The sequence below is a fragment of the Boleophthalmus pectinirostris genome, unplaced genomic scaffold (assembly GCF_026225935.1).
Source record: "Boleophthalmus pectinirostris isolate CB_2022bp ecotype Guang Dong unplaced genomic scaffold, ASM2622593v1 HiC_scaffold_11, whole genome shotgun sequence".
In the NCBI taxonomy this organism is placed as follows: Eukaryota; Metazoa; Chordata; class Actinopteri; order Gobiiformes; family Gobiidae; genus Boleophthalmus; species Boleophthalmus pectinirostris.
The window spans coordinates 9,902,561-9,915,451 of record NW_026570994.1 but is presented as its reverse complement, the minus strand read 5'-3'; the positions used below and the strand labels follow the sequence as shown (position 1 = coordinate 9,915,451).

The 12,891-nt window shown below is 38.3% G+C and overlaps 1 protein-coding gene across 2 annotated transcripts in view; it reads right to left on the bottom strand.

Annotated features, from left to right (window-relative positions):
- Positions 1 to 12,891, bottom strand: part of hdac4 (histone deacetylase 4) — a 72,159-nt gene that overhangs the window by 57,753 nt on the left and 1,515 nt on the right. For both annotated transcript variants that reach the window (XM_020917055.2, XM_020917058.2), the window contains exon 2: positions 11,723 to 12,015. In XM_020917055.2, coding sequence (XP_020772714.1) covers positions 11,723 to 11,744 — 22 coding nt within the window. In that variant the 5' untranslated portion in view covers positions 11,745 to 12,015. The remainder of the gene's footprint in view (positions 1 to 11,722; positions 12,016 to 12,891) is intronic.

Here is a 12,891-nt window from a genome sequence, read left to right as displayed (position 1 = left end):
TGGTTTGTAGCATGCATGCAAATCTGACTCCCGAGAGAGTTGCTCCGAATGCATGAGTTTCATGATTATAAAATGGTACAATTTGAGATAATGTACTGTAGTCAAAGCGATAACGTAGGTTACGTTGCGTCTCATGCGAGACTGCAATCTCACAATTGATAAATCATTTGTGAGTTGTGAGTCGTCTTTATGTTGCATTATAGAGTTAAAGAGATTACAAGTTCTCACTGTCCAGATAAATATTTGGAACGAAATATCATTTTTAATTTATACAACAACGTCACGCATGACACTTTTGTTCTTGGGAGGAACTTTCACCACTTGAATCTCTTAAGCAAAACCAAAAGCACATGGAATGTTTCTAAGAGTAACGAATAATTGGCCAAATCGATCCACACAATAACTTGCATTTATACTTAATATACCACCAATATTAGACTGAAATTCGACTGCTATGTCATGGTAGCCTGTCGCAAAAAATATCCTTGATATTATAGTTACAACTTTAAAGGACTTACTCTGGAGGCATAAGGAGCTTCCCTTACTCAGCTTTCGTATGGTCTCCGGCGGAGCTCGGATGAGCATGGTGGAAGCTCAGCACAAGTGGCCTAATCTCAAAGCTGATGTGATGTGCGCCGCAAATGCTTGATCGTAGTTATTTTGGTCCCGGTCACAACTTTCTTAACCTTTCGTTGTTCGCGTCTATTGTGAGATAAGACACTGAATCTATTCATCAGTTTAACGTCAGCACAATCACACACCGCCTCCACTAATCCTATAGGTTTGCAATGCCGCAGGACTCGTGGAGTGTGGCGTCTCAATCGACTAAACGGATGTTGGCTAGGAGTAAAGGAACAATGTCGGAGACTGTGCAAAGGGCCCCACAAGGACTGACATGAGAGGAGAGGAGCAGTTGAATCAGAGGTCAGCTAGAGATTTCGGTCGTTATGAGAAGCCGATCTTAGTAAATTGTCAGAAAATTAAGTAGATACAACTCATGATAACTCCCGATGTATAACAGGTTATCTATGATAAATGGAGCACTTACCTAAGTGCTATGCCACACCAGGTTTTTATATTGGTGCAACATTCAAAGATTGTGTAGACAAACTCTAGCATAAGGGTGGCCTATTGTACAATATCAGGACATAGCATGTCTTAATAAGGTATGTCCAAATAGCTAGAGAATTTTCAAAGCACAAATAATTTTATGCTACATAGGTCTGTTTAATACAAATTAATACAATGCCGGTTTCAACTTTGTTGGGTCAGCACAACTCATTCAGATAATTTTTAAGGTCTAATATTAAACAAATGTACTCTTGTGGAGTTTTAAAGACAGCTCTGATTTTGGAGCACCTAATAGATAGATAAAAAATACGACGCAAAACTCAGGTATGCTTTGTGTATGCAGAATAATCGAACTCTACTGAACATTGAGAGGATCAGGCGGTTACTTTTGTCCATTAAGCAATCAAGTTGCTATTGGTAGCCACATAGTTATGCACGCGTAAACAGAGAGACCTGGATTAACGAGGAGAGATATGGCCTTGATGCATACTAGGTGTTGCAACTGTATGATACTCACCTAAGAAGTTCACAAGCATATAGTTAAATAATTTGTATGCGAGTCAGAGCATACAGAGCATACGCATCTTTTTATCTGCCACACTTATTAGATAGAGCTAATTTGAATCTCACACATCTCATTAGGTTATACAACTTTTATCACTTTGTTATGAAATAAGATTCGAGGGTATCACTCATAGTCAATACTGAGGCTTTTGACTACATCGTATAGAAATCCCTCGATGTAGCTCTGAGTTTAGAAGTATCGCACAGAATGGACATCTTATGAGTACGTATCATTGTTCTAAGTGACGATCAACCTCCTTTTGCTGCGGTGGCGTATATCAGACCTTCTAGAAATAATGTCTTGTAACATCTACTCTTGGTGTCACTCTCAGCATACACGCTTGTTAAGTTTAAGTTTTGTTTTGTTTCTTTAAAAGGTTTATTCTTCTCTAGGCATGGTGAAGCAACCTGATCCGGTTATGATCCTTGTTGCATGGAGATGTAGATTTATCTCATTGACAACTTTGAGTGGCTACCGTGACCTAATGTAGGTTCGCACAAGCGCATATGAGCAAACAGCTCAGCTAATACTGGTACATATTGTTTTATTAGCATTGTGCTTGACGTTAGCCCACAATCAATTGAGCAGCAACACCGTGTGGATGCTATTCAACATGCCCAACAGCTGTGCAGCTATAGCACGCGACGTATAATCACTTCTCGGTTCACACTACAGGTGTCTCTTGTATCACAGATCACGTTCCGAAGTCCAAAAAAAGGACTGTTCTATCAGTCTACGTACCTGTTGTTTGTATCTATGCACACTACGCACGTAATGCCTACCTCAAACACTCTAAGCCTGCGCTTTGCACTTTTTCATACGACAGTATTTTATGGCAAAGATATATAAATGATTTTAATCTAAAAAGTGTCGCAGACACCGTGGTGTGAGATTAAAGTATAAATATGTTCACAGATTCATGGATCAATGATAAGACGGTCTGCTTGCTGCTTAACAGCTCATTATCAGACAGATTACCAAAAGAGGGAAGACAGGAGAAGATGCTCCCATACGACACGCACCACACACATGAGAGGTAGACGTAACGCGGAGGTTGAACAGGTGCGCTACTGAGTTAAATTTTCTGATGAGGGTAGAGTGTTTAATGTCATAATAGCTAGGATATTTATATATCAGAAGCCCAAAAAAAAAAGCAGACAGCAGTAAAACATTACAAAGAAGACAAGCTAGATTATACTAACCCATACAGAGTAATAAAGAATATGACCAACGTCTCTAATTTTTAACCACTTATTTGAATCTCAAAGGTCTTCTTTGTGAACATTAAATCAACAAGATTTTTATTAAAGAGAGTGAGTGGGTCTAAATGGAAAATCTTCTGTTTTTTGCTTTCTGCAGCTTGATTTAATCACATTTTCTCACATTTATTTCAAGAATCATTTAGTGGACTGAAGAAGACTTTGATAGATCTGTACACCTCTATAGGCATGTATTCAGTAATTCTAGAGATTCCTCTCCTCGCGGGGAGCCTCATAGTCACAGACCCTCCTTGCACACTCTAGCCACACGAGATTTTCTGCCGAACTCCGCTCCAACCCCACTAATGTCGGGCCTAGAACACCCTTGGCTCAGGAACATTGGGTTTCCCATATTGTCCCGATACCAGTTCCCAACGCCAATCACTCTCCTGCCTCATAGCGACCAGCACCCACATTACGCACACAGGTGTCACAGACACCCACTGTTTTCTCACGCAAATCCATAAGAGCCTTCCTTTATGTAGAGTTTTGAATGGCGCATACTCGGATTTTAATTGATATTAGGACATGAGACAAGCGGAGAGAGAACATTAGCTAGAAGGGAAGGGGGCAATGACTTTTTGTCCCTGTGTTAATTTGTTTTTTTGTCGCTTCCTCACAGAGTTACCAACTCATGGTCAACATAACGAGTGACCTAAAAGCGTGGGTGTGCATATAACTGTTTCTAGCCTACGAACACATACGATACACAGTGATTGAGGCAAGTTGTAAGGTGAGTTTTACTCGTACATGCTGGACTTCTGATAAGCACTGTTACACGTGGCTCTTCTCAGTGGCTATTGCGTCGTAGCCTGAGAATGCAACTATCATTTATCATAAACGAACGTTATGCACCCAGAACACAGTGTCCTCTCGGTTTACACTGAGCTAAACCATGTCAAGCATTTTAAAATGGTCACGAACAATTAAAAAGAATACAAAATTTGACTCTTGTGAGGTCTGTATCTAAAATGTATCATGTTGTAAGTAGATAGGCTTATTACCTCGCATCTTAATACCCCACACGCACTAGTAAGTTGAATGTATATTTCTACCCTTTCTATTCTATTAGAGATCATCGATCTTGGTTTATTTAATCATCTAGTGGTAATTGTAAAGCTTAAGGATGTGTTGCTTACATTCTTCAATGCACTCTAAAAACAGAGCTGACTACATATGCCTAATTCTATACTCACTTTGAGCATTATGATGGCAAGAAGCAAAGCCCAGTCAGTACTGAGAGATTGTCATATTGAAACTATATAGAATCATATCAGACTAAAGAAGACAGTTTGCGACAGCGTTTATCGACAAAAGAGAAGCTGAAAATTATAATAATAATAATCGAAGCTGCACACAAGCGTCAGCTGGAAATGTAATTATACACACACATTCTAGAGTCCGGGAAGCGATGTAATAACACACTGTTTTCATATAACACAAAATGTAGCACTTTTTAGAACTGACAAGATCAACAAACTGGAGAAGATGGCACGTGTCTACTTGTAGTACATCTTCTTCGAGCTCGAGAGATTGTTGCATTGCGGAGGACGGGGACTAGTCGCAGTGCTAACTGGAAATGCTATGACAATCGCTAATTTACCCACAATGTGTGACCGGCAAAAACTATGGACAGCAGAATACACGAGACGTATGAGCAAGATGGTTCCTTCATTTTTGATGACAGAACAACAAAACAAACGAATAAAATCGAACTCGTAAAGAGCAGTAGGTTAGGTAATTGATAATTGCTAACTTGATATACAGCTAATATTATAAGGACGGTTCTAATAATCTAAATCAACGTGTCTATAGGATTACTCACTAAGCATAAGCGCTGAGGTACAAATGTGTAAAGCGTGGTCTCCAATGAGATGGCTCGTGCAGAGCACTATAAAAATTTATCTCAACTAGCAATCTCGATTAATCTCTCAATAGCAAGGAAGTAGAGTGGACTTTGATGATCACTTTGAAACATATCTAGGGCAAGTCTCAACGATAACCAACAAATGGATAGAATCTTATGAGATACTTTTTCTTTAGCAAATAGAATGTGATTTTACGAACATTAATATCTGACATAAGTACTTCCTTTATATTACCATGTGATCTACTATGCTCTTTGATGGACATCGTCCTTCACAGTTCATGAGTGCCAGGATACACTGTAGCAACTAGTGGTTTTTTTGGGAGGATACTTAGTTCGAGTGTATTAGCAGCTTCGAGATCTATTTCTAACTGAGTAATGTTAATTATCTGAGAGATACTACTTTCATTTTGCTGTTTATTTTTTGCAGTTGTAACATGATGATTTTTTTTTATCTCAAGTATATGGAATATACACTTGCTCAAATGAGTATTTACGTATTCATATATAGAAACTTAGTAGTTTTCTGTTGGTTTAAGAAAATTCTAGTCTCACATCTTAGAGTTATATAATGTTTTCTAGTTGAGTAATCAATTTGATGATACCCAATTTGACATACTATCTAGGCTACAGAAGGGAAGAATCACACATGACTTTGGTTGACACTATGCTCAGGCAGCTAAGCATTGATATTTTCCAAGAGAAGAGCTTCATACAAATAGTTTTATGTATTATTATCAGAGAGATGACTAAGTAGACGAGGCACAGTAACCAGTTGTCTGCAGAATATGAGCATTAGTGAGTAGTCTAATATAATTGGTAGTAGACTTAAGGGATAACAAGAGTGACAGAGGAACAAGAGCAGAGTAGGTGATATCTTGAGAGTTGTTTAAATAAACGAAATACAATAGGACCAGCTGATCGAGTTCGGCGTCTGCACACTCATGCGATGATAGTGAGATACGAGTCAAACAACTGAGGTTTATATCTTGATCGTTGTGATAAAGGACTAACACACCGAACACAAGCTAGGTTGGTCTTGGTGATAATCTTACCGACGAATGAGGCATTGTGATGAGTTGCTAGGAGCTAAAAGCCATCTTTCAGGTTCACTGCTGTGGTTCTGTATAGAGTCATCTATTAGTAGATCGTTCATACCTTGGGCTGCACGATTTGATTAAAGAGATGTTAACATGCGATCTTACTATCTCAGTTGTATATTCCATGGTTCTCACATAAGCAATCGGCATCATTGTCATGACAAGGCACAACTCACCGCAGGTATGAGCATGTGAGACATCTTGAGATATTAACTCGTGATATCATCTGCTAAAGCTAATGCAATATGAGAAACCATGATATTCGTAGAACCATGTTTTGATGAGACGAGGTTCATTTAAATATACATGAGATTGCAAGAATGATGTAGACATTTTCGAGTAACAAAGTCACAGAGTGTGATGATGAGAAGTGTTTTGAATAAGAGTGCATTCTCTAAATTTGCAAAGCTTTCTATTTGCATGTGGTTTAATTCAGCTTTGTGCGAAAAATAGAGAGTTCTGCTCAGACTTGAGTCATTCCAGTATGAATGCATCGGGGAGTGGAAAGTGTCAGTGCAGTACTCGCCAGGCACAATGGGTCAACGAGTCATTCATGGAGAGGCTCATACTATATTTAATATTGCTTATCATACTGAGCTGAGCAGTAACTTGTCATACGAAATCAGTGCTTGTTACAAAGGTCGCCCTATCAAAATGAGCTGTCTTTCAGTCGATCAGTGACGCAATATGCTTTTGCTTGCAATTACTACGAATACACTCTATCGCAATTTACAACTCTACTATCCATGTCTGGAGGCTGCCACCTCTCTATTAGTGGGTAATTGTGAATATTGGAGCTGAGAGAGCTTCGAGCCACAGTAATTGTAATCACTCTTCAGGATCAAATGAATTCGACTGCTAGCTTAAGAACAGCTGCTAAAGAGCCTAGTTGTAGGGTGAGGCTAAGTTACTTGAGCACTGACGTTCTACAGAATGAGAATGACAGTTATCAAGTTCTACAGTAGTGTTATAAATAGCAAATAAAACAATACAGAGATGTATATGTACGTAAACTACAATGTAACATCAAAACAAATAGATGCTGATCATATCGGTCTCATAATGTCCTCCTACAAGATCGCACATTCCACATGTGAAATATCCACTGCGACCTCTATCAATAGATAGTGCCTGGAATATGTACCTATCGTTGTTTTTCTAGCTGAAGATCAATCATATGTTATGAGTCAATCAATGTCTATGTACATAAGAGACCTCAAGAGAGGTTACCAACTCAAATAGATTGCATGTCGAATGCCTATCTTGCATCCATGTCAGACTTGTGCAGATTACACTAGGCCATAGAAAGCACCCGAACTATATCACGTATATTTGTGTATTGAGTAACAATTGTTAAGTTCTAAAGGTTACCGTTCAAGGTTTCCCACCGTATATCATGGCAAACACAAAGAGAATATCCTCAGGTAGATCAGTGACAGGGGTTCATCAATTGATTGAGAGAGATCATGTTACACCGAGTTGGAGTGTTTTTTTTAAGTATTTATGGGCTCATATGAGTTAACAATGCACGCGGCCTTCATAATCTGGCGTGTGCACATTTTACATATTACAACGACAATTGTCAACGATCGCATCTTGTGAGAGTGTCACAGTAGTAGGGCGATGCCACATGAGATTTCATGTGTGGGGCTGTGACGTCAGCCCTGCCTGGGAAGTGACTCTAATTGATGTGACACGTCAGTTGGCGCCGGAAGCTTCCCCATGCTCACCTCCTATTTGGAACGTGGCGGCTCATGGGCTAGCTATGTCCATTTATATACCGTCTATGGTGATCTCTCATCTGTATTAAATTATATTGACCTATAGAATATTGTGATGTCATCTGAAACACAGCAATACATTGTCCAGCCCTGATTCCCACTCTCATCAGATCACACACGTAACCCTGATGCCCTGACTGTGAGGCTGACATTACTACCCTGTACAAACCACTCCCATCCGTGTAATACTGCGTGTATGCTGTGCTCTCTATACGCACCGTGGACTATTAAGTAAAGTGAATCTCTGGTATCTGGGTAAATCCCCGTGCTGCTGTAGATGATATGATATGATTGAAATCTCCAGAGCAGCTACTTACAATGAGCTGCCAGTAAGGCTCAATAAGCAGAGAATCAAAACAACTGTTCTTTGTATAGGCTTCTGTTGTCATTAGCTTATCAAAGTTATTACAATATCTATTATGTACTTACAATGTGGTTATTTAGTTTACTGAAATTCACTTTTTATTGTATATTTAACTACATCTTATATTTTTGTGTTACATTTATTTTTAAATGGGAATGTGAATAAATATCTATCTTTAAATAAGACAAGGAAAAGGACAGATTAGTGGTGTAAGCCTTTAAAGTTGATGGATTTTTAGTCTTATCAATTTTTTCAAATACTTTAAATATTAAAAAATTGCAAATACAAATAGCTGATAATGCAAAAGGTGGGACTGCAAACTTATAAAATATTTGGTCTATGTTGCTATGTTTGTTTCTATGTTGCTGCAAATGAGTTAGCTGGAGATTTGGGAGAGAAGTGGGAGTTTGATCTGCTATTTCAATACAAACACGACTTTTTATCAGTTCTACAAACGATACATCACAATAACAAATTTTGAAGCACGACATTTTGCTACAGAGGAATATTATGACAAACGATAAAGTTGCAACTACTTTATGCCACTGAAAATAAAGCAATATAATCCCAGTGAATCATTCTTAAAAATACAGTCCTACTAATACTAAATTACTTTTTCATCTCTCTATGGCTCAAATCTAACAGTATTACATAAAAATAGCAGAAACGTCTCCATTATTGCAGCAAAAACATGCACAAAATACAAATTGAACCCCAAAATATATAGTCTCAGCTTTCATATATTCAACAATAAGTCAAGAAAGTAATTAATTATGACAAGACTATCCACAAATCTTTAGTCGACCAAAAATTTCTTTAGTTCATTACAGCCCTAGTAGAGATATTGTAAGATATTGTTTTATTCATTTTCAAACACGCTGTAGTTTCAATGTATTCAGATGAGATCTTTGTTGCTGCTCTATATTGGAGCACAATTGAATATTTAATACAGCCTATTTCAGATCGTAAGTATTAAATCCAAGTGTAAATATGGACGACGACTCTTTGATAGTAGATCTGACAGAGAATATCATTGGTGTGGATTAGCAGAGCTCATTTTCCCGAGCTGCTTGCGAAGGAGACGCGATGTGGGGAATTAGAATGGGGCTGTGTAATGATAACTGTTGAGCCACGCTAATCCCAGGTTCATCTAACAATGTAATGCTCTTTGGTTGCGGAGAAAGTGCCAGGGCGGAGGAGCTGATGTTAAAGATGGAACAAGATCTAGAAACTCAAGATCTCACGAGAACATTGCCATAATACACACGAGAAAAATTATTGTGAGATTTTTTTGTTTTGTTTTGATTACATTTGGATTTCACAAAAAAAGTATCAACTGCTAGAGAGTAGGACTGTCAAAAGTATCGAAAATCAGAAACGAATCGATATTAAAACTAGTATCAAAACTAGACCGTTACGAAAACAAATTTTGAACTTCGATACATTGCTGAAGTAAATATAGAAGATAAAAGATAATCCTGAAACTACTGACACAAAAACCCAAGAGCAGAATTAAAACACAAAACTATCCTAAATCTTCAATATTGTTAAAAAATAATGGAAAAAAAATATCATCATATAGTTAGAGTATAGTCAAGTTTTTAATTTTTGTACTGTGACAACACTACATCCCATCTCTAGCAGATGCGCTCAAGAAGAAGCAGGGGACATGGGACCACTAGTAATGGAGGTCCCCCCGGGCTCTGTGCTACTGTGGTATTTATAGTACACACAATCCCAGGTGTACAAAGTAAACACACTCCACACTGTCAGGTACCTCGCAGGAATCTAACCTTTTCATGTGGCAGCTGTATTTCTGTATCCTCCAAAATGCTCCCTGATTAGACGTCAAAGAGGGGACTTTCTTAATGAGACCCCCTCCTCCTCCTCCTCTCTTCTCTCTCTGTCTTTCTCTTTCTCTCTTTTGCGATCCCCAGCTCATTTATATTGAATCAAACCAATTAACAGTAGTGCCGCCGAGTTTTTTATTGCGTTCCTCGTGTCTATGTTCATAATGGGGAGGTTCGCGTATATCAGTTTGGCAGATATGAGGCTCCTTCGCTGTATTGGGGAAGTTAAATTCTCATTACACCGCAAATGACAGTTACAAATTTTGCAGAGGCATCCCGAAGCGCTGGGGCAGTGGTGATGAATGGTTGTTTCCGTGGAGATGAGGCAGTGTTTGTATAGGAGACTCAGAATTTTATAGGATTTGAAAATGACACTTGAAATCACGGTTTTTCGCAGCGAGCCGTAGAGACAAACTTATCTACAGCTCTTTGGAGTTATAGTGGTACATCTATTCATACAGGCAAACAAAATCACTTCTTTGACTGAAAAAGATAAAATGAATTTCAGTATGAGAGAAATGAAGTAGAGTATAAAAGACTAATCAATTTCTAATAAGTACGCTAGCCTCCTGAAATGACATTTATCTAACAAGGTAGGCAAACTGTGTAAGGTTACTCAATAGGCTGTAATGGTAAATGTCCCCAAAGCGACAAAGAAAATGATTTTTTAAGTAACCATAGCTTTGTTTTCTTCCTGAAGGCATGAGTCATATAACAGCTAAGAACCACTCTGTCTTAGCTTCCGGCAGCGTTGCATATACCCAAGCTGTTGTCATGGCGCAACTAAAAATTACATTTGCTAAATTATGCAGCCATTATTCTTCCATTATAAGAAATACACATGGCCATGTATGAGTCACAGCCCGATGCTTGGAACGGAAATGAGAAGGTAAGACGCAACAGATGAACAAATGGGAAGAAAATAAGGATGCCAAGACTAATCAATCTTATTATTAAGATATTAAGAGATTTTTTAAGTCCACATTCAAAAAATAAATAGATTTAAAGCAAAGATTATATAAATTTGCATTATGGAACTTTTCTGGTGGAAGATCTGCCACCTACATGTCTCCATGAAGATGCTATTGCTGTGTCTGGAATGTTTCAGAGTATGGCATTTAACTCTATCTTAAATTAATTTAAATAAAGTTGTTAAAAAAAGATGCAGTGTCTCCTCTCCACAAATCTAATGTGTAACTTGACCTGGTGGTGTCACTTGGTTGTCTCCATGGAGATAGACATGTTTAAAGCCATGCTGTGGAACATTCCAGGCAAATCAATAACAATTCCCTGGAGACGAGCATGTGGACGCCTCACCAAACAACTTATCTAGTGGGCATTTAAATACGTAATAAAAATAGAACATTAAAACACATAAATAAATAATAAATAATAAATCAATTTCATTTAAATTCACACAAGCTTAAAGGTGCACTACTCGACTGCTCTGGTGGAGGCTCCGCAACCTGTTTGTCTCCATGGAAATATTAGTGCTTTGTCTATAATGTTCCACAGTATAGATTAAATTTATCTATCATGAGGGACACAAGAGGGGTACAGCACAACGCTACATTACAGCTCAGATCTGTGCAGAGTTGCCCCTATTCACAGAAGAAATTATTGTATTTTTGAGCAATAAAAACACATGTAATGAGTAAATGCTACATGGATATGTTTATGTTGTTCCAGGGAAAGCAATAAGACAGACCCTCCATCACAAAAGTTACGCAGTGCACTTCTAACTAAAATTACATAGAAAAAAAACATGCTCCAGCCTGAACTCAAAAGCAACAAACTTAAATCCAGCCATTCAAATACAGTCAAGCATAAACATGATAATAATAAGTTTAATAATGGTGTCTTACCTGGATGGCTGTGTGAGGTCATAGCTGAGTAGTGAAGAATTGGACCACAGGGGAAGGGGGACGCTTGGGTGTGAGATGTGATTGGAAAGGTTGAATCTGGGACAGTGTTAACCTGTCTGTGACTCTGTGTGCGTCCAAGTGTGTGTTAATGTGTGTGTGTGTGTTAATGTGTGTGTGTGGGGTCCCTCAAGGCTGGAAACAGGAAACAGACGTCCAGCAGCAGCAGCCAATCCCCATGAGCCTTTTGATTTGGCTGCTCCAATCACAGCAGATTGTCTAGCACCCGTCCCAACCTGGCAGAGAGGAGCAGAGAGGGGCCAGTTCAACATTTATCTACTGCTGATAGACTGGTAATACACTTTTCAGCTCAATTCCGATTTAAAATATTAGTTAAGCAGTTATATAACAATAATTACAATTTATACATATCCAATAACGTATTTAGATGGTACAAGCTGCGCATCGGGGTCGCAATATTGACAAAAAAATGTTATTGTATTGTATTGTATTGTTTTATTTATATATTTACGTTAAAAGATAACTTCAGTTAGTGCATTTTTTTTTAGATTTTTAGTAGCATTTTAAATATTTTTTTAAATAATAATGCTAAAAAATTTTTATCAAAACAACATTCACGTTTTTCCCTGATAATTCAATATGTTGCCCCATCTCGGTTACACAATTACATTAAGGGGCTAATTCAGCAAAGTGGACATCATAAATGGGCAGTGAGTGTTTGCATCAAGTCAAATGAATTCTTCTCAAGACAAAAATGTGGGGAAATTGTATGTTTTTCTTACTGGTAGAAAATGGCTAATGGGAAAACCCCATTAGCCACGCGAACATGTGAATTATGAATGAGCACAAACTTATGAATTTTTTATTTCTCTGTCTGCATTTTCAAAAATAATGCTCTCCCCTTTAGATTTTTTTCTATTTATGGCACGACTGCTCTTTTCTTTGTTTTAGGACCGTCGCTTATACGGCTTTGGCCTGCAGCATAAGTGTCACATGTAATTACTGTTAAAAGCTTGGAGCATCAAGTCGACTTGGGCTCCTCAAATAGAAATGGGGGTAAAAGAAAGTGCTGGAGGGTAGGAGGGGCAGATCTGGCGGAGGAGGAGGAGGAGGGGAGGGGGGGCATGCATGTCAACGCCCTTCTGTGTATG